This window comes from Cynocephalus volans, chromosome X (genome assembly GCF_027409185.1).
Source record: "Cynocephalus volans isolate mCynVol1 chromosome X, mCynVol1.pri, whole genome shotgun sequence".
Taxonomy (NCBI): domain Eukaryota; kingdom Metazoa; phylum Chordata; class Mammalia; order Dermoptera; family Cynocephalidae; genus Cynocephalus; species Cynocephalus volans.
The window spans coordinates 126215352-126238295 of NC_084478.1; the positions used below are offsets into that span (position 1 = coordinate 126215352).

A 22944-nucleotide genomic window follows, 5' to 3' on the forward strand; every position below is an offset into this window, starting at 1 on the left:
CACCCCTCCTGTCAGTACTGGGAGTCCAAGGTGTCCTTCCAGTCTGCAGCTTGAGGACTTCCTCTATTCCTCTTACAGGAGCTCCAGGAACTGAGAGGTGAGACCTTGGTCTGAGGCAGTGTCCTCAGGTGACAGCAGAGGAGGCCCAGGAGAGCCAGGCGTCAAGGTGAGGTGCATGCCCTGAATGAGTTACAAGAGCCCCACCGGCCCCAGAACAGAGGGGACCCCACAGTTCCCGGCCCCACCCACACAACTGTCAGTGCTGGAGCCTCATTCTCTGCTGGCTGCACCCTGCGGAGCCATCTCATTCCCCCTTCATGTCCACAGGAGACAGGCCGACCAGGAGGACAGGAGCCCTGTGAGGCCCTAGAGCACCAGTGAAAGAGAAGACCTGTAAGTAGGCCTTTGTCAGAGCCCCCTAGGGTGTGGTTCTAGGCTGAGGCCACTCAACCGCTCTCTCTCTCCTCCAGGCCTATGCATCCCCATCCCCGTCACCCAACTCCAGCCCACACTCCTGTTTTCTGCCCCCAGGGTAAGTCGCGATGCCTTATTGTGACAAGAGTCAGCTCTGCGAGCTTGAGGAAGACCTTCGGGCCCAAAGAGAGGCACCAGCCCTGGTGGGTGCGCAGGTTCCTGGTGATGAGGACGACATGGAGGTGTTCACCCCCTCTTCTTCTTCCTCCAACTCCTCTGCCTCCACCTCTCCTCTGATCCCAGGCACCCCGGAGGACGTGCCTACTGCTGGAACACCAAGTCCTCCCCAGAGTCCTCAGAGTGTCTGCTCATCCCCCACTGCCACTGTCTCCCCTCCATGGAGCCAGGCAAGCGAGAGCCCCAGCATCCAAGAAGAGGAGGGCCCGAGCAGCTCACAGGATGTGGGATTCCCTGAGTACTTGCTCCAGGGTGCACCACAGGAGATGATGTATGATTTGCTTAATCTCCTGCTCCTCAAGTATCGAAAGAAGGAGCTGATCACAAAGGAAGAAATGCTGAATGGAGTCCTCAAAAATTACGAGGACCAATTCCCTGCCATCTTCAGCAAAGTCTCTAAGTACATGGAGATTGTCTATGGCATTGCAGTGAAGGAAGTGGACCCTGCCAGCCACTCCTACATCCTCAGCACCTCCCTGGGCCTCACCTACGATGGGATGCAGAGCGATGACCAGAGCGTGCCCAAGACCGGCCTCCTGATTATCACCCTGGGCTTGGTCTTCATGGAGGGCGACTGCACCTCTGAGAAGAGCATGTGGTATGTGCTGGGTGTGCTGGGGTTGTGTCCTGGGAGGGAGCACCCCATCTATGGAGAGCCCAGGAAGCTCATCACCGAAGATTGGGTGCAGGAAAACTACCTGGAGTACCGGCAGGTGCCCAACAGTGATCCTGCGTGCTATCGGTTCCTGTGGGGCCCACGTGCCCACGCTGAAACCAGCAAGATGGTAGTTCTGGAGCATTTGGCCCAGTTCAATATTACTTTCCCCAGTTTATTCCCACACTTGTATCAGATGGCTCTGAGAGATGAGGAAGAAAGCGCCCAGGCCGGAATTGCCACCACAAATGGCACTTCTGCCACAGCCAGTACCAGTTCTAGTGGCACACCTTGAAGCTTCTCTAAGCCCAGATGAAGTCTAAGGTAGATTCTCCACTGTGTTTGAAAATAGCAGTCACTGTTTTTAGTAGAAAGATAGTGTGGGGCTAGGGAAATAGAGTGAAAAACAAACAGCTTTGGTTTCCTGTTCTATAAGGGTAACTTGGAGCTTTCTCTTGTTTTCAGTTTGGAATTTTTCAAATGTTATTCCTTTAAATGGAAGGTTTAATTAGCTTAAGAAACTAAGTTTACGAATGACATTGATCACACATTTATTACTCTTTATCCAGTTCAGTAGTAAAAGTTTTGCTATTTCATAAAACAAATTGAAATCTTATTTTGTGGTCTGTAACAAGAGAGCATGGCATCGGAATAGGAATTTACTTGGAAATATGAAAAAACTTAACAAAATAATATGAGGTCAAAAAATAGAGAAAAAAGTAAGAAATAAGTAATTTTTGGCTTCCTTTTCCCTTTAACTCTGTTGTTCTGTGAAATTAAAATATATATGTATACCTGGATTTGCTTGTGTTCTTCCATGATGTAGGAGAAATTACATCTCCATAAATGAAACCACTGCTCACAACTCGTTTATTCTGCAAACATTCATTGAGCATCGCTCTCTGGAAGGCCCTGTGTTAGTCGTGGAGATATTAGGATAAGCCCAACCCATAGGGTGGTTGAGCCTAGGAGCAGCGGCCATATCGGGAAGGTGGTGAGATGTCCTCTAAATCCTACAGAACAAGTAGAAAAGGGTTAGGCAGAAGGTGGGGCTCCAGATGAGAGCAGTCGACTGTAAATGTCCTGAGCCAAGCCAGCCTGTGGCTTTGGAAGCTGCACTTCCCTTTGTGGGAGTTGCCTGCACTGAAGCTGGGTGGTGGCAGGGGCCAGGCTCTCAGACGCTTTGTCTTAGGGCTGCGAGCAGAGCCTGGATTGGAAATCTTCTCTGAGCAGTTCCTTTTGGATGGTGGATGGAGCAGAGAGAAATCTCCACCTGGGGCAGGTATGGAAAGTGTCCTGCACTCCTGTCCTAGTTGCAGTTGAACACAGTGCAGGAACTAGGTGATTTATACCCACCACGTGCAAGGGTTTCCTGAGAAATAAGAGTGAATCTCCCAGGAGGTGAGGCCTAGAAGCCACTGGCCAGGTACTCTTCTGCCTGACTGGGACAAGCAGAGCCAGCCCCATTAAAATGCCATTTTAATTAGGTTATCTGGAAGGCAGTTAGGGCAATTGTAAGCAAGGGCTGGATTTTTGGTGGGGAGGGGGATTAACGAAAATAGGGGTATGAATGGAAGAGCAGCTGGGAGAATGGGAAGAGTTTTGTCCTTGACTCAGATTCTACAAGCTTTGAGTTGCATCCAGCTGGGGAAGACTTCCACACACCCACATGAGATAATAGATCATCTAGGATGGAAATCTTACCTAGTTTTATCTTTCAAGCAACATTTATGGCTGAATTGGTATTCCTTGTACTATTGTGCTGCATACTCTGTGAGGTCTCCTAGATGACAACAAAAACAATAACTTTCCCAGAGGAGAGGCTAGTAGGATCTGAGGTCCGAATAGTGATACAGATAACTGCCAAGCATTAAAAGTCTAATACATGTCAGACAGTGTGCCAAGTGCTTTGCATGCATTACATACATTTCAACAGTCCTACAAGACAGACTCATTAGGACACCCATTTCACAGATGATGAACCTGAGGCTCGGAGGGCTTTGGTAATTTCCTGTAACCACATGGCTAGTAAGCAACAGGGCTGGGGCTGGATCCCTGGTGTTATGGGCAAAATTGTGTCTGCCACAAAACTCCTAACCCCCAGTGCCTCAGAATGTGACTGTATGTGGAAATGGAATCTTTACAAAGGTTATTAGGTTAAAATCAGATCATTAGTGCAGGCCGTACTCCAGTATGACTGCTGTCTTTATAAGAAGAGAAGATTGGAACACAGATATGCACAGAGGAAAGACCACGTGAAGACACAGGGAGAAGATGGCCATCTACAAGCCCAAAAGAGAGGCCTCAGGAGAAACCATCCCTGCCCACACCCTGATCTTGGACTTCCAGCCTCCAGAACTGTGAGGAAATGAGTTTCTTGTTGTTTAAGCTGCCCAGTCTACTTTACTTTGTTAGGGCAGCCCAAGCAAACTAATACACATGGTCTGAATTCCTGTAGAGCTCACACGGTTATCACTCCCCCCAACCTAAAGCAGGCCTTCTGTCGCAATTCATTTCTCTTCCCATGACTCTGTAATGTCTCTCAGACAACCAAACGATGGGCCCCAGGCTGGTGGTACTAAAAGCAGGCATAAAGAAGTGCTAGGGATTGAATTGTGTCCCTCCAAAATTTACATACTGAAGTCATCATGCCCATGTGATGGTATTTGGAGATGGGGCCTTTGGGAGGTAATTAGGTTAAGATAAAGTCTTGAAAGTGGAGCCCCTCATGATGGTATTGCAGCCCTTATAAGAAGAGACACCAGACGCCCCTCCCTCCCAGACACATGGAGAACGTGGCTGTCTACAAGCCAGGAATACAGCCCTCGCCAGACACCCCCTACGCTGGCATCTTGATCTTGGATTTCCCAACCTCCAGAACTGTGAGAAAATAAATGTCTGTTGTTTAAGCTACCCAGTCGATGGCATTTTATCATATATAGCAGAACGAGCTGACTAACACAAGAAGGAAGGTGACAATGCACAACAAACACAAATTGGGGATTGGCTGTGGTCCCTTGAGAGCCAATTCTGCCCAGGTGCCAACATTTTTGCACAGTCCCAGCACTTTTCTGCAATGCTGTGGCCTTCTCCTAATCTTTGCCCATCTGTCCTTCTATCCAACTCTGGAATCTGGCCTGTTTCCCAGCTCTTCATGGCTGCATCCACTGAAAGCTGCACCCTGCTCCCAGTGGGACAGCCAAGAATCACCTGCCCTACCCCTAACATACAGCATTTTTGCTCTTTGCAGAAGTCCCCTTACTGTTCGTGTCCCTCACTCTGGATCCCCTCTGACAGCAAAATCCATTTGACTTTAAATACTGTCCTTTATACATCTAATCATCCCTTTGGATGTCTTCAGCACATTCTCCAAATGTTTTCCAGATAAGCTGGTGGTTGGATTCTGATTTGGCCCATAAGGTACCAGTTCCTAGGATATCACCCTGAAGTGAGAGTTTTTGAAACCACCCTGATATTACAGTAGGAAGTTAATGGGATGTCTCATTTGAAACTAGACACTTAACACATACATAGATGAATGAGCTTTCCCACATGGTCAAAAACCAAAGCTTCTTACATTAGTGAGCTCAGACTACCATAACAATATACCATAGACTGGGTGGCCTAAACAATCGAATCTATTTCTCATATTTCCGGAAGCTGGGAAGTCGAAGATCAGGGTACTGGCAGATTCAATGCCCGGTGAAGGCTCTCTTGCTGGCTTGGGGATGAACACCTTCACCGTGTGTCCTCACATGGCAGAAAGAGAGAGCAAGCAAGGTCTCTGGTGTCTCTACTTATAAGGGCAGTAATTCCATCGTGAAGGCCCCGCACTTACAACCTCATCAGAACCTAATTACCTAATGACTGAAGGCCCCATTTGCAAATACATCACATTAGGAGTTAAGACTACAACATGTAAATTCATATTTCAACATTATATTTGGGCATAGGGGGGAACAGTTCAGCTTATGTCATCTCCCTCATAAATGGTAGATGAGGAAAGACAATGGAAATCACTGTGGAGCAAAAATCTACTAAAGCTAAACTTCTAAAGCCCTGAAATCCTCAGAGGAGAAGTTCGTTGGTGTACATGATAGCTCTGATTACAAATGAAAAAAATGACCATCGTTTCAGTGCCTGTGACCTATGTATCTGTCCCACAGGCAAGTCCTGGCTTTCAGTGTGTCTAATGGCACCTGTACAGGTAGATGTTTTGCTGTGTGGAGTGTAGCAGAGACGGGCAGGTTAAGATTTTGCCCATGCATCAAAAGCAGGAAAAAATTTTCGGCCTACTGACATTTGAGGTTACTGCAAAGGATAGTGCAGAAAAGTGCTACTGAATAAAAAAGGCTCCCCACTAAGATTTATGGGATCCTTGGCAAACTACATGGGGTGATGTATTTGAAAGTATCTGTCATATAGTAGGCACTTAATAGCCAAGATATGGAGTCAACCTAAATGTCCACCAGTGGACAATTGGATAAGGAAAATGTGGTATATATACACCATGGAATACAACTATGCCATAAGAAAGAACGATATTTTCCCATTTGCAGCAACCCAGATGAGCTTGGAGAAATTTACATTGAGTGAAATAAGCAAAGCACAGAGGGATAAATACCGCATGTATCGTTCACAAGTGGGAGCTAGGAGAGAAAGAAGGAAGGGAAGAAAGACCACAGTGGTGTGCTGGGCTTGCAGAGGGAGAGAATATGCCTAGGGATGCAAAGCGGAGTGGGAAAAGGGGGATGGGGAGGGAGGTCGGGGATGATTGGGTGGTGGACTTGGGGTATAATCACCACTTGTGGTAATGGGCATCCTGCCAGTATGGTTCTGGCCATCACATCTTGGGCACGAGTGGTGACAATTAGCTTTTTACCCCATGAATATTCATAACCAATAAAAGAAACCGAAAAATAAGAAAAAAGGAAAGAATTGAAAAACTTAAGGGACATCTGGCCTTCTCAGAACCTTCTAGCAATGGATACGGCTGTTTTCTTAACAAATTAAAATAGTTGCTTTTCGTTGAGCACCTATTATGTAACAGTTTATGGGGAAGGCTTCAAGTGCTCTTAGACATCTTGCCTTCCTGTCTTTCCTGGACACAGCGACAGTACGTTGCCAGTCCACTTGTAGTTAGCAAGAGTCATGTGACGTTTCCTTACCACTGAAACATGAGCAGGAGTGTTGTTTGTCACATCTAGGCATTTGAGAGCCAGTGGGCCATTTCCATCCTCTCTCGCTCCGTTCATCAGCAGACCCGGCGATCCCACACTGAGACGGTAGGACCCCAGGAATAGAAGCAGCCTGGATCTCTGGGTCACCTGAGACTGGAGAGCCTCTGCCAAGCCACATCAGAGTTTCTGTGCACAAAAACAAACTTTTGTCCTGTTTCAAGCCATTCAAATTTTGGGGTTTGTCTGTTGCATCAGTTTGCAGTTACTTTAAATAATACACAGCTACTATTTACGTTGTTAACCTTATTTCGATATTTTAATTGCAAATGTAATAGTGCCTATATTCTTGTTGCAAAAAATGTTTAAATACAGACAAATCACATTTTCTATCTTTAGAAAGATCTTTCACAATTTAGCCACCTCCTTAGAGGCCACCACAGTTAATAATCTGGCGTATACTGTTTTAAAGCTTATTCTACAATGTTTCATACATAGATGTGCTATGAAAATATATAGTATTTTTTAACACACATGAGTAATGATGTACATGCTGATCTGTCACATGCCTTTGCCGCTTAAAAAGAAGGATGCAAGGTGTCCTGCAGATCCTGCTCTTTTGGTCTTCTCATGGCTTTCAGTGAATAGGCCAAAGAAAGGAGTTACAGCGTTTGCTGGGGTTAATGATCCTGACTACCAAGGCGAAGTTGGGCTACGACTCCACAAAGGAAGTCAGGAAGAGTATGTCTGGAATACAGATGATCATTAGGGTGTCCCTTAGTATTACCATGCCCTGAGATTAAGGTCAGTAAGAAACTACAACAAACCACTCCAGGCAGGACTGTTAATGGCCCAGACATATGAAGAATAGAGGCCTGAGTCACCTCACCAGGCAAAGAACTATGACCAGCTGAGGTGCTTGCTGAAGGCAAAGGGAATACAAAAAGGGTAATAGAAGAATATAGTTATCAATACCAGCTACACCCACACGATGAGTGTTTTGTCCCTGTTTTGTTATCAATATGTTTGTCAGCAAGAATGCCTTTGAATTGATACAGGTCGTGTGTTTCAAGACTTTCCTTCCTATTGCTCAGTAGTATACCATTGTATGGATGCACCATCGTTTGTTTATCTTTCACCCATGGAAGGATATTCAGGCTATCTTCAGATTTTGGAAAATATGCATAGAACTTCTACAAACCTTCATGAGTGGGTTTTCGTCCGAACATACTTTCTTACTTCTCTCAGGAGTGGCATTTCTGAGTCATATTGTTAGTGCCTGTTTATGAGAAATCACCAAATGGTCTTCCACATGGCTGTACCATTTCAAAACTCCCACCAGCAATGTAAGAGATTTCAAGTTGTTCTTTATCCTTGCCAGCAATTAGTCTTGTCAGAATTTTAAAAATTTTAATCGCTTTCAAATGTGTATAGTGTTATCTCATCTTGATTTTGACTGACATTTCTCTAATGGCTAATGATGTAAAACAATTTTGCATGTGCTCATCTGCCATCATATGCCCGCTTTGGTGAGGTGCTCACGAACGTCTCTTGCCCATTATTAAAACTGGGTCATTTGTTTTCTAATTTTCAAGTTTTGAGAGCCATTTACGCACCCTAGATACAATTCCCTTGTTGGGTATATAGTTTGCAAATATTTTCTTTCAGTCTGCAGTTTGACTTCTCGACTTTTTATTGTCTTTCTCACAGCAAATGTTTTTAATTTTGAGGAAGTCTCAATTATTTTTTCCCCTTTATGAATTGTGCTCTTGGTGTCATGTTCAAGAGCTCCTTGCCTCAGTTTAGGTCATGAGATTTTCTCCTGTGCTTTTTAAAAAAGTGTTACTGATTTTCATTTAACATTTAGATCTATGATACATTTTTTACACATGGGTATCCAATTGTCCCAATACCATTTACTGAAAAGACCAGCATTTCTCAATTGAATTACATTTGTAAAACTTTAAAAGCCATACTGGTCTGTGTCTATTTCCCGAGTCTCTAACCAGTTCCTTTGATCCTGTGTCTGTCCCTTAGCCAGTAGCACAGTTTCTTGCTTACTATAGCCTTATCTTAAAATCAGGCAGTGTGATTCTTCAAACTTTATTCTACTTTTTCATAATGTTTTTTTTTCTTTTTGACAAATGAAAATTGTGTATATTTAAGGTGTACAAGTGATGTTTTGATATACATATACATTGTGAAGTGGTTACCACAATTAACATATTCATCACCTCCTATAGTTACTGTTTGTGTGTGGTGAGAACACTTAAGATCTACCCTCTTAGCAAATTTTAAGTATATAATACATTGGTATTAGCGATAGTTACCATGATATACATTAGGTCTCCAGAACTTACTCATTTTATAACTGAGATTTTGTAAAGCTAGAGAAAATCCTTTCGTTCCCCCCAACCCCCAACCCCTGGCAACCTTTCTACTCTCTGCTTCTATGCGTTTGACTGCTTTAGATTTCACATGTAAATGAGATCACGTGGCATTTGTCCCTCTGTGCCTGGCTTAATTTGCTTAGCATAATGTCCTCCAGGTTTATCTATATTTTCCCAAAGGGCAGGACTTCCTTCTTTGCTAGGGCTGAATAATATTCCATTATACGTATTTGTCACATTTTCCTTATCTATTTAGCCATTGATGGACTCTTAGGTTGCTTTCACGTTTCGGCTATTGTGAATAATGCTGCAATGAACATGGGAGTGCAGATATCTCTTTGAGATCCCTATTTCAATTTCATTGGATATGCACCCAGAACTGTGGCTGCTGGATCATAAGTTATTCTATTTTTAGTTTTTGAGGAGTCTCCATACTTTATTACATAATGGCTACACCAATTTACAATTCTACCAACGATGTACAAGGGTTCCCTTTTCTCCACATCCTCAAAAGTACTTCTTATCATTTGACTTTTTGATAATAGCCATCCTAACAGGTGTGTGGTGATATCTAATTGTGGTTTTCATTCGCACTTCACTGGTGCTTAGTTGCCTTGAGCACTTTTTCGTGTATCTGTTGGCCATTTTGGAATATCTTCTTCAGAGATATGCCTATTCAGGTCCTTTGTCCATTTTTTTTTTTTTTTATTTTGTCGATATATATTTCGGCTGGTTATTGTTCCCCATCACCAAAACCTCCGTCCCTCCTCCTTACCCCCCCCAACAATGTCCTTTCTGTTTGCTCCTGGTATCAACTTCAAGTAATTGTGGTTGTTATATCTTCTTCCCCCCCCCCCCCGGTTTTCTTTTGTGTGTGTGTATGTGTGTGTGTGTGTCTGTGTGTGAATTTATATATTAATTTTTAGCTCCCACCAATAAGTGAGAACATGTGGTATTTCTCTTTCTGTGCCTGACTTGTTTCACTTAATATAATTCTCTCAAGGTCCATCCATGTTGTTGCAAATGGCAGTATTTCAGTCATTTTTATAGCTGAGTAGTATTCCATTGTGTAGATATACCACATTTTCCGTATCCACTCATCTAATGATGGGCATTTGGGCTGGTTCCAACTCTTGGCTATTGTAAAGAGTGCTGTGATGAACATTGGGGAACAGGTATACCTTCGACTTGATGATTTCCATTCCTCTGGGTATATTCCCAACAGTGGGATAGCTGGGTCGTATGGTAGATCTATCTGCAATTGTTTGAGGAACCTCCATACCATTTTCCATAGAGGCTGCACCTTTTTGCAGTCACAACAACAATGTATGAGAGTTCCTTTTTCTCTGCAACCTCGCCAGCATTTATCGTTCATAGTCTTTTGGATTTTAGCCATCCTAACGGGGGTTACTTTGTCCATTTTTTAAATTGGGTTACTGGGGTTTTTGGTTTGTTTCTTTGTTTTCCTGCTGAATGTTATGAGTTCCTTATATTTTTTGCATGTTAGCCACCTATAAGATATATGATTTACAAGTATTTTCTCTCATTCTGTAACTTGCTTTTTTATTTTATTGATTTTCTTTCCTGTACAGAAACTTTTTAGTTTGATGTAGTTCCAATTGTTTATTTTTGCTTTCGTTGCCTGTACTTTTGAAGTCATAGTCAGATAGGCATTGCCAAGACCCATCTCTAGATGTTTCTCTCCTATTTTCTTCTAGAATTTCTAGATTTTGGGGCCTTACTTTTAAATGTTGAATCCATTTTGAGCTGGTTTTTGTTTATCATTTAAAAGAAGAATACAATTTTATTCTTTTGCATTTGGAAATCCACTTTTCCTAACACCATTTATAAAAGAGACTCTCCTTTCACCTGAGGCATGGAGAAATGGACCAGATGCCCATCCCACAACCAGGCAAACCATGCCCGCACCTCGGTGCCCACCCAGGTACCCGAGGCATGGACCCGGGGACCAGACACTCCCCACAACCAGGCACATCTCCAGCACTGAGAAACATGGCAAAAACATCACCTCCGTGTGGGTGGCCCTCCATACCCTTCACCATAACCATGGCTGCCACGAAAGCGGCTAGACACCACAACCAGCATGGAGATGGTCCGCCATCCACTGGAGTGCATTGCCACAAGGAGAGTCACCAGCAGAGTCCAAAGAAAAGAAGAGGATGTCTCTCTCCATGAAGCCCATTTCAGAGTGACAGAAGAAGCATCTGCTCTATGATAATATTGGGGGACCTCATCACACCTCTCAGCATTGGACAGATCATCTAGGCAACAAATCAACACAGTAACCATTATTCTTTCAGAAGGAGAGAAGAAATCTAGGGTAATTAGAGGGGGGAGGGGGAGGGAGAGGGGGATGGGGAGAGATTGGACAGAGGACATAAAGAATTATTATGATTTGTAACAATATATATGCTGGTAATATTGATTTGATCAACATTTCTCAATGTCAAACCCCAAAAGTATGTATAATCAATTTTGATTCAATAAAAATTTTAAAAATTTAAAAAAAATGATCAAGAGATTCTTTTTTCTCCATTGTGTATTCCTACAGCCCTTCTCAAATATTAGTTAACTGTAATGTGTGGGATTATTTCTGGGACTTCTAGTCTGTTCCGTTGGTCTGTGAGTCTGTTTTTATGCCTGTACCATGCTGTCTTGATTACAACAGTTTTGTAATAAACTTTGACATCAGGGTGTGTGATGCCTGCAACATTGCTCTTCTAGCTCAAGGTTGATCTGGCTACTTGGGATCCTTTCTGGTTTCATATAAGTTTTACGATTGCTTTTTCTACTTCTGTGAAAAATGTCATTGGAATCCTCATAGTAATTCCATTGAATCTGTAGATCACATTGAGTAGTATGAACATTGTAACAATATTGATTCCTCCAACTCATGAACATTCCATGTCTTTCCATTTCTTTGTGTCTTCTTCAATTTCACCAATGGTGTATAATTTTCAGTGTTCAGACAATTCATTTCTTTGTTTAAAATTATTTTTTTATAAAAATTAAAAGAAAAATGTTTTTTAAATGGGGAAAACATGAAAAACAAATAAAATTATTTTATTAGTTTTTGATGCTATCATAAATGAAATTTTTTCTTAGTTACTTTCTTGATAGTCTGTAGTTAATAGAAATGCAACTGATTTTTGCATGTTGATTTTGCATCCTGCAAATTTACGGAATTTGTTCATTGGTTCTAACAGTTGTTTGGGGAAGCAATTAGGGTTTTCTATATCCACAGCCATGTCATCAGCAACAGAGATGATTTTACTTCTTCCTTTTCAATTTAGATACCTTTTAGTACTTTTTCTTGCCTAATGTATCTTGCTAGGACTTTCAGTGCTATGTTGGATAGAAGTGGCAAGAGTGGGCATCCTTGTCTTGTTCTTCATCTTAGAGTTAAAGCTTTCAGCTTTTCACCAATGAGTACAATGTTAGCTATGGGCGTGTCATACATGACTTTTATTGTGTTAAAGTGCATTCCTTCTATACCTAATTTGTTGAGAGTTTTTCTCATGAAAGAATGTTGAATTGTGTCAAATGATTTTTCTGCACATATTAAGATGACCATATGATTTTTGTCTTTCATTTTGTTAAATGTAGTGTATCACATTTATTGATTTGTATATGTTGAACCATTCTTGGATCCTAAGGATAAATTCTGCTTGATCATCATGTATAATACTTTAATGCGCTGTTGAATTCAGTTTGCTAGCATTTTATTGAAGATTTTTGCATCTGTGTTCATCAGGGTCTCTTAATTGTTTTATCTCGTCTAGTTCCTTTGCTCTTCCATAAACTTTATAAAAAATTTTGTTTTAATTTTGTCATTGTACCTGTTTATGGGATACAAGTTGTTGTTTTAATACATGCATATATTATATAATGATCTAATAAGAATAGTTAGCATATCTATTATTTGTTTGTGGTTATACCATTCAAGATCCTCCTCGAGTGGTACAATAATGTAATAGTTCTGCCTAACATGATGCACCTATCCTGCATACAACTGAAAACGTGTTAATCCCTTTCCCAGGAGAAGAGGTAAAGTCCTTAGATATTTACACTTCTTCAAATATCCCATGACTTAAGTGCAAATACTGTGATGTAAAGTTAACAATATTAAAATGTTGATATAAAGCCAATAAGTCTTACGGTTCATAATAAAGAATAAAAGGAACAAAAACAAAGATAATTGCCTAATGCATGTACAGGCATAGAGATATATCTTTTTTTTAGTTTATTTATTTATTTATATTATTACTTTTTTACATTCTAAGATGTTGTTGCGGAGCAGTTATGGGGAGGGGGAGAGGGAAAGGGGAAAGGAAAAAGGGTTGGAGAAGGAGGAAGGTGGGGACATGGTGAGGCTCATGGCATCCCCCTCATTTCTGCACGGAAGGCCTCGGGCCTTTCAGCTGTGGCTTGGTGGTTGCTGGGCTGGATGCAGTTGTTGGGAGGTGTGGCTGAAGCCCTCGGCTTCTCACCTCCCTGCCGTGGGAGCCTGGTGTATTTCCTGTGGTGGCTTGGTGGTTGTTGCTGGGCTGGTTGTGGGTGTCATGGGGGCATGGCTGACACCCTCAGCCCACCACTGCCTTTGCTCAGGAGCCCAGCGTACTTCCTACTGCAGCTTAGTGGTCCTTGCTGAGCTGGTTGCAGTTGTAGGGGACAGGCTCAGGTCCCTGGCACTCCCAACACCCTGGCTTGGCATCCTGGGGGCTTCCAGTCCTTTTAGGTTTTATAGGTGCTCTTTGGTGATGTGGGACCTTTACTACCTAACATCAAATTTTTTCTCTGGTCTTTGGGTATTTTATTTTTCCTTTCAGTTCTGTGTTGGATTGTTTGCTATTCCCACCATTTAAATTCTGCACTGGAACTAATTTGTTTTCCTTTGTTCACTTCTAAAATAGGGGAACTTCCTGTGGGGACCAGCACTTGAGCCCTGTGGTTGAGCTAAATTGCTGCTTTGTTGCTGATTCCCTGGGGAAGGCTTTTTGTGCAGCTCGGGTTTTAATTATTGACTTTATATGTACTTCTGGGTCTTGTGATTTCTTGTACACCTGGGTTGTGTGGAAACTCTGGTCTTGGGCCTGAGACTTTTCAGCAAACTACACCCTCCTGCAGTTCTATATTCCTGACCAGTCTCTACTAAGTGGTCCTGCGCTGATTGGAGGGCCGATCTGCTGTCCATGCTGTGCCCCAGTGTTCCCCTGGTGGCCTGTCTCCCTCACCACCTAGGCTCCAAACACTTCCCATGGGATGGGCTGTGCACTGATCCCTTGCGATGACTCACTGGCTTCTGAGTGGCTTTTTTCCATTTGTTGTGTCTCCTCGCTCCTGTGTGGGTCCTCATTAACCTGTTCGTGGTCTTACTGGCCTTTGGGCCACCAAGGCCCTCTTTTCCCCTGCTGCCTCAAAGCAATTTCATACGAAGAGCGTGGCAGCGACTTTTGCCAGCTCTTGGTCCATGTGTTCACCAGCTCCAGGCTTGAAGCAGCTGGGATTCGAAATGGTCAGAGCAATCCTTTCTTTCTCACACAATGGCTTCTCCTGCCTTCATGAACTCTGTAGGTCTGTCTTCCTCTTCCCCTGAGCTCTAGTGGCCCTAGCTTGTCTGTCAATGCTTTTTTTTTTTTTTTTAAAGATAACCAGTAAGGGGATCTTAACCCTTGACTTGGTGTTGTCAGCACCACGCTCACCTAGTGAGCTAACCGGCCATCCCTATATGGGATCCGAACCCTTGGCCTTGGTGTTATCAGCACCACACTCTCCTGAGTGAGCCACGGGCCAGCCCTGTCAATGCTTTTTAATAGCTGTAAATTGGTTGATTTGTGGGAGAGAGTGACACTGGGGACCATCCAGTCTGCCATCTTTGAGACATATTCTTAGCACAATACTGAGGACAATTACAATCCCCCTTTCTGTGACTGGTCACGTGGTCAAATTGGTATTTATAACTACCTTCTCCTACTACCCATTCTGTACTCTATTTGCCCTCACTGAGCACCTCAGGTTGTCATGATTCTTTACCTGGGGGAGGAGGGGGTGACTCAAACCTGTATCCCTGAAGAGTCTGGGACATTCGTCATCTTGCCTGGATTGAGTTGTTGTAATTTTCCATTAACCTTAATCACAGAGGATGGTAGTACAAAGAGATACCCTTAGTACTAAGGGATCTCCTGTATTCCAGACATAATCTTCCTTACCTCCATTGTGACATAGTCGTACAACTTCCCCTTGGTAGTCTGGGTGAGTCACTCCAGCCAACACTGTAACTCCTTTCTTAGCCTGTTGACTTAGAGGCATGAGGAGCCCTAAGTGGTCAGGTGGCAGCCTTAACTTCCAGTTCGATGGGATCACTTTGTGCCTCTTGATGGAAGCATTTCTCCCTCTGGAACCAAGACCTCTAGACCAGCAGGGCATAAAGTTATTGGGACGGGAAGCAAAAATTTTGCTAGTGGGTCATTAGGGATAATGGCATATGGTGCCACTTCTATTTCCACCCCTTGATTCTTGGACCTGTGAATCCTGGTTATGGCAGAAACAGTACCATATATTGGGCACTGATTTAGAGCATATACAGCCTTCTGGAGAACCTTGCCCCAGCCCTCTAGAGTATTGTCACCTAGCTGGCACTGTAACTGTGACTTCATAAGGCCATTCCACCATTCTATCAGAACAGCTGCTTTAGGATGGTGGGGAACATGGTAAGACCAGTGAATTCAAAGAGGACAAGCCCATGGCCGCACTTCTTTGGCTATGAAGTGAGTTCCTTGTTCGGAAGCAATGCTGTGTGGTATACCATGACAGTGAATAAGGCATTCCGTGAATCCACAGATGATAGTTTTGCCAGAAGCATTCATGCTGGGAAGGCAAATCCATACCTAGAGTAAGTGTCTATTCCAATAAGGACAAAACACTGCCCTTTCCATGATGGAAGCAGTCCAATGTACTCAACCTGCCAGCAGGTAGCTGGCTGATCACCCTGGGTAATGGTGCCATGTTGGGGGCTCAGTGTAAGTCTCTGCTGCTGGCAGATACAGGTAAGTTGTCATTTCTCTGTCACTGTTTTCAGATATCTGTCTTTGTCTTTAGTTTTCTGAAATGCTGATTATGACATGTCTTGGAGTCAATTTCTTTAGGTTTATCCTGTTTGAGATTCACTCAGTTTCTTGAATATGTATGCTATCAATTTATGCCTTTCGCCAAATTCGGGAGGTTTTCAGGAATTTATTCATTTTAATACTTTTTTGAGCCTTAATCTTTTTCCCCTCTCCTTCTGAGACTCTGATGTCAAAAATGTCAGATCTCTTATTATAGTGCCATTGGTCCTCAAGGACTTATTTATTTTTTCCTTCTTTTTTTTTTTCTCTGTTGTTCAGATCAGATAAATTTATTGCTCTATTTTCAGTTCACTGATTCCTCTATTCTCTCCATTATGCTGTTGAAAGCATCCACTAAGGTTTTTATTGCAGTTATTTTATTTTTCAGTTTTGAACTTTTCATTTAGTCCTTTTTTATATATCCTGTTTCTTTGTTGAGACTTTCTATGTTTTTATTATTTCAAGTGTGCTTATGATTGCTCATTGAAGCATCTTATGATGGTTTCTTTCTAGTACTTTCAGATAATTCCAACACCTGTGTCCTCTTGGTATTGCTCTCTCTTGATTGTCTACTCAAATTCAAGTTGAGACTTTCCTGGCTCTTGGTGTGATGAGTTATTTTTTCTTGTATCCTGGATATTTAAGTATTGGGCAATGAGGCAATGGATCTTATTCAAACCTTCTGTTTTAACTGACTTCTTCTGACACTGCTTTAGCAGGAGAACGGGACCACTTCTTCATCACTGCCAGATGTGGATGGAAGACCAGGTTCTCCACTTGGACTCCACTGATACCCAAGTGGGTTCTCTGTGTTACTGCTGGGCAGTTGTGGCAGTTCCAACTTCCTACTACACCTCCCCTGAATATTTTTTTGGCTGGGGAGGGTAGGGCTGCCTCATTACTGCTCCCCATGTGAAGCTCTGATGCCATGGGGCTTGGGGGTGGCCTCACAATTGCTGGGCCAAATTGAAGTCCTGATTCTCTACTAGGCCTCCTTGAATACCACCACCTCAATAGTGAGCGTCCATGGACAGTCTGGGGGCAGGCGGAAGTAGTGACTGGGAGGCCTCATTACCAACTAGTGGAGAATCAAACTCCCAGGTCCCTGCTGAGTCTTCTCTGTCACCATCCCTGGTGGGGTACAGTGGAATGGGGGTTCAGATGCCTTGGTATAGCCTGGTAAGTTTAGAAATCTAGTCTCACTACTTAGCCTTTGCTGGCTGGTTGGGATAGAGCCACAGTTTTCTGTGGTGTTTGGCTAAAGTAGAGCAGTTCTTGTCTAAAAGGTTTCTGTCCTACTGGGTTGCACCTTTCCTGGTCCTTTGACTAGAGAAAGCAGGCTTTTGTTGTTTGTTTTTGTCTGTGCCCATTGGCGTTTCCGAATTGCTACTTCTACATCTCCAAGTCTGGAATATATGAAGCAAAAAGAAAACCCAGGGAACTCACTACCATGTCATTCCTTGTGTTCCAAGGTCACTAGACAGTCTATTTTCTTTCTACATTTCAGAGTCATCTTATGTTTGTTTTATATACAATGTCGAGGCTGTTTAGTTGTACTTAGCAGAAAAAAATAGGGAAAAGTATATCTACTCCACGTTCTTGGAGGCAGAAGTTGAATCCTTACAGAGAATTGTTAAATGGTAATGAAACAAATTTTAAAAGTCTTGATTTATATCAACACCATACTGTAGCAATACTAAATAATTTCAATGACTAAATACTTTCCCTTACAAATCCTTTTATTTTTATTTTTTCAAAAGTTGTCTTTTGCAGAAAATACTATTTTTAAAAACAGCTTTATTGAAGTATATTTGACATACAAAAAACTACATAATGTGTAAATTTGGTAAGTTTTGACACATGAATACACCCTGGAAGCCATCACCACAATAAAGACAGCGAACAGATCCATCACACCCAAAAATTTCCTCTTTAGCCCTTTGTAAATCCTCCCATATGACTTTTCCTGCAGCTCCATCCCCAAGAACCCACTGATCTGTCTTCTATCACAATAGATCCTTTTGCACTTGAAAAAGTTTTATCTAATTACCTAGGAGTCGGATGCCTGCATCACATACTAGGTGCATCTGTAACATTTTAACAAATTGGCAAACTGTTTTGAATAACGATCAGGACATTTTACATTCTCGCAGGTGTATATAAGAGTCCGGTACTTCAAATCCTTACCAATGCTTGCCATAGCTAGTCTTTTCAATATTAGCCATTCTAATAGGTCGATAGTGGTATTTCGTTGTGTGTTTGATTTGCATTTCCTCGATGACTAATGTTGCTGGGCTTTTACCCATGTGAATATGTCTATCTGTATGTCTTTCTGTAGAAGTGCTCAAGTTTTCTGCCAATTTTAAATTGGGTTGTTTGGTTCCTTCCTAGTGAGTTTTAAAAGTGCTTCTTTGTATTTGTTATGTAAGACCTTTATCAGATACGTGATTTCAGAATATTTTATCCCAGCCTGTAGGTTGTCTGTTCACTCTCTTAACAATGATTTTTAAGAGCAGAAGATCTTAATTTGCAGAAACTCCAATTTATAATTTTTTGTTAATTAACGGATTGGGCTTTTTGCTGTATCTAAGAAATTTTTGACTAATCAAAGGCAACACTTGTTTTCTTCTGGAAGATGTATAGATTTAGTTTTACAGTGAGGTCTATCATTCATTTTGAGTTACTTTTTAAAATATGCTTTGAGGTATGGATTGAAATTTATAATTTGTAAATGGATATCTGATTTATCCACACCCAATTGCTGAAAAGACAGTTTCTCCTTTTTTCTCTAATCTTTCTTTGCATCTTTATTTATATTCAGTTGCCTATATATGTGTATATAAGAGGATCTATTTCTGCACTGTTCTATTGACGTATTACTATCATTTTGCCAATACAACACCATATTGACTATTCTTACTTTATAAGAAGCCTTAAAATCAAGTAGTGTAAACTTTCCATCTTTGTCCTCTTTTTCATTACAGTTATTTCAGCTATACATGTCCTATCCATTTCGATATGAATGTTATCATCAGCCTGCCAAATTCTAGTAAAAGCCTCATGGATTTTGGTTAGAATTGCATTAAGTCTATCAATAAATCTGGAAATTATTGACATCTTAACAATAATGAGTCTTCCAACTTTAGAACAAAATATCTATCTCCACATATTTGCATCCTTATTAATTTCTCTTCATTGCTTTCTAGTTTTCAGTGTACAGATCTTCAACAGATTTTGTTAGATTTATATTTATGTAAATACATCCCTAAGCGTGCAAATTTTCTAAAGCTATTTTAAATTATACTGTGCTTTATTTCAATTTTCCAATATTCCTTGCTAGAATATAAAAAATATAATTGATTTTTATATTGATTTTGTATTCTGCGACCTTGCTAAACATAGTTATTAGTTCTACAAACATTTTGTTAGATTGATAGGATTTTCTGCATACAGTATCCATTGTTTGTGAATAAAGAAGGTTTTACTTTTCCCTTTCCAATATGGAGACCTGTTTTTTTCCTTGTGGCACTGAAAAGAATCCCAAGTAAAATACTGAGGAATTCCCCTCTCCTCTAATGAATTTATTATTCTTGGATAATAGTTCCCTATTATACGGGAACATCCAGCACGACTTCTGGCATGTAAATATCTGCCTCACCCGTGCACACACACTGTTAAAATCCAAGTCTTGCTATTACACCTGTTGAGATAAGTAGATCCCCCAGACTTGAAACAAGACTAGGATACTCAGAAGAGCAAGTTTATTTATTGAGTCTGACAGCCGGAAGGCAGTGATTTCAGACTGGAAAACAAAACTGAGGGGACCTCTGTGGACACTGGGAAAAGCAAGTGGGATGGAAAAGTTTCCTGGTGGCAGCCAGGAAGGAAGTGCATGGTCTTCAAGGTGCGTAAGAGAAATTGTTAGGAATGCGGTAGGATGATTCATATCTCCACCTAGATTTAAGCGTGGCCACATTACCGTGGGTGTATTGTAGGTAGCATATACAAAAACCAGGTAATGGTGAAGGTTGGGAGAGAACAGAATGAGCCACTGAATCAGGTGGCCCTGGGGAAGGGCTTGGAGAAGACACCCTCTCCTTGCCATGTGATCCCCCAGAATTGAACCATGAGGAGTGTGGCAGGTCTGTTCGGAAGGCCCTGTCGGTTGCTAAGAAAACACCCATTTTCCAACCAGGGCACCTTGGCCTCCCCCCACTCCCGGAGGAGTCAGGATGGGCCACTGTGATGTCTGAGCCACCCCTGCCAGGACAGGGCTAGACAGGCTGGGGGACTGGCTTGCTGACCAAACAAAGCGGAGGGTGTGGCTGCTCATTGTCCTGTGCAGGGCGTATATAGGGAGGCCAGGGGCCCTGGGACAGACCACTGGGCAGTGCTGACATGGCAAAGCGACCAGGAAACCACAGCTCACCGGAGACAGCAAAGCGGGGAAGAAGAGGAAAGGGCAAGGTGAGATGACCACCTTCTTCTCGTCTTCCCCTTGACACCTTTCTCCCAAGACTCCTACCCGGCCCTCGCCTGGTACAACCCCTCAGCCCACACGCATTCTCAGGAAGCCCTTGTTCCCATCCCTTCTCCATCCTCTTCCTTATACCATTGCCCTTCTGTGATTTCCCTGCTGTCCTTACAGGAGCCCAAGACATCCGTGAAACTTAAAAGGCCACTTCAAGGGAGTGTAAGGACCAAAGCCACTGCAGAAATTATCACCCCCTCAAAACCCAAAAAGGGAAAGGGCCAACACTATTCAGCCACTATCAACAGCTGAATGAGGAACTGCAGTTAAAAGAGCCGAAGCAGGACCAAAAGGACAAGGAGATCCCCAGCACTTCCAGTGACGAGGAGATCCCCAGCACAAGTGATGACCTGGGCAGCCACTAAATTAAGAGTGAGACCAGAGAACTCAAAGTTATCTACCCAGGATTCTGACAATTGAACCTATGAGGACTTGCCTGAACTTTGGTCCCCCTTGCAGCTGCAGCCCAGCCTCATAACCGGGCCCCAGTACCTTCCATGCCTCAGCAGGCGGCTCAGCAACCTCCTGTGTCTACATCTCCGCTTAGTGACCAGGCTGCAGATTCAACTCTATCTGGCTCCACCGCCTATGCTAGTCCTGTCTCCCTACCTTGTAGGGAAACTCATAAAATTCAGCAGTAAAACAAACAAAGAAACAGACGAAAAACCCCAGTTACCCAATTTCAAAAATGGGCAAGGGACCTGAATAGACATATCTGTGAAGAAGATATTACAAATGGCCAAGAGATACACGGAAAAAGTGCTCAAGGCAACTAATCACCAATGAAGTGCAAATGAAAACCACAATTAGATATCACCACACACCTGTTAGGATGGCTATTATCAAAAAGTCAAATGATAAGAAGTACTTTTGAGGATGTGGAGAAAAGGGAACCCTTGTACACTGTTAGTAGGATTGTAAATTGGTATAGCCATGATGTAATACAGTATGCAGACTCCTCAAAAACTAAAAATAGAACACCTTATGATCCAGCAGCCACAGTTCTGGGTGTATATCCAATGAAATTGAAATCGGGATCTCAAAGAGATATCTGCACTCCCATGTTCATTGCAGCGTTATTCACAATAGTGGAAACGTGAAAGCAACCTAGGAGTCCGTCAATGGCTAAATGGATAAGGAAAATCTTACAAATATGTATGATGGAATATTATTCGGCCCTAGCAAAGAAGGAAGATCTGCCCTTTGGGAAAACATAGATAAACCTGGAGGACATTATGCTAAGCAAAATAAGCCAGGCACAGAGGGACAAATGCTATGTGATCTAATTTACATGTGAAATCTAAAGCAGTCAAAAGCATAGAAACAGAGTCGGAAGTTTGCCAGGGGTTGGGGGTTGGGGGGAATGAAAGGATTTTCTCTAGCTTTACAAAATCTCAGTTATGAAATGAGTAAGCTCAGGAGACCTAATGTATATCATGGTAACTATCGTTAATAGCAATGTATTATATACTTAAAATTTGCTAAGGGGGTAGATCTTAAGTGTTCTCACCACACAAACAGTTAACTGTATGAGGTGATGAATATGTAAATTGTGGCAATGACTTCACAATGTACATGTATATCAAAACATCAATTGTACACCTTAAATATACACAATTTTTATTTGTCAAAAAGAAAAGGAAAACATTATGAAAAAGTAGAATAAAGTTTGAAGAATCACACTGCCTGATTTTAAAATAAGGCTATAGTAATCAAGAAACTGTGCTACTGGCTAAGGGACAGACACAGGATCAAAGGAACTGGTTAGAGACTCGGGAGATAGACACAGACCAGTATGGCTTTTAAAGTTTTACAAATGTAATTCAATTGAGAAATGCTGTTCTTTTCAGTAAATGGTATTAGAACAATTAAATACCCATGTGTAAATAATGGATCATGGATCTAAATGTTAAATGAAAATCTGTAACAGTTTTTTAAAAAGCACAGGAGAAAATCTTACGATCTAAAGTGAGGCAAAGAGCTCTTGAACATGACACCAAGAGCACAGTTCATAAAGGGGAAAAAATAAATGAGACATCCTCAAAATTAAAAACATTTGGTGTGAGAAAGAGAAAAAAAATTCAAAAAGTCAAACTGCAGACAGAAAGAAAATATTTGCAAACTATATACCCAACAAGGGACTTGTATCTAGGGTGTGTAAAGGGCTCTCAAAACTTGAAAATTAGAAAACAAATGACTCGATTTTAATAATGGGCAAGAGACGTTAGTGAGCACCTCACCAAAGTGGGCATATGATGGCAAATGAGCACATGCAAAATTGTTTTACATCATTAGCCATTAGAGAAATGTAAGTCAAAATCAAGATGAGATAATAGTATACACATTTGAAAGCGATTAAAATTTTAAAAATTCTGACACGACTAATTGCAAGCAAGGATAAAGAACAACTTGA

At 42.0% G+C, this 22944-nt stretch overlaps 1 protein-coding gene across 1 annotated transcript; it reads left to right on the plus strand.

Annotated features, from left to right (window-relative positions):
* Positions 1–542: 542 nt before the first annotated feature.
* LOC134368343 (melanoma-associated antigen 4-like) lies at positions 543–1622 on the plus strand. Its single transcript, XM_063084874.1, is given in 1 exon segment — positions 543–1622. A coding segment is annotated over 1 exon segment (1080 nt).
* The last annotated feature ends 21322 nt before the right edge of the window (positions 1623–22944 follow it).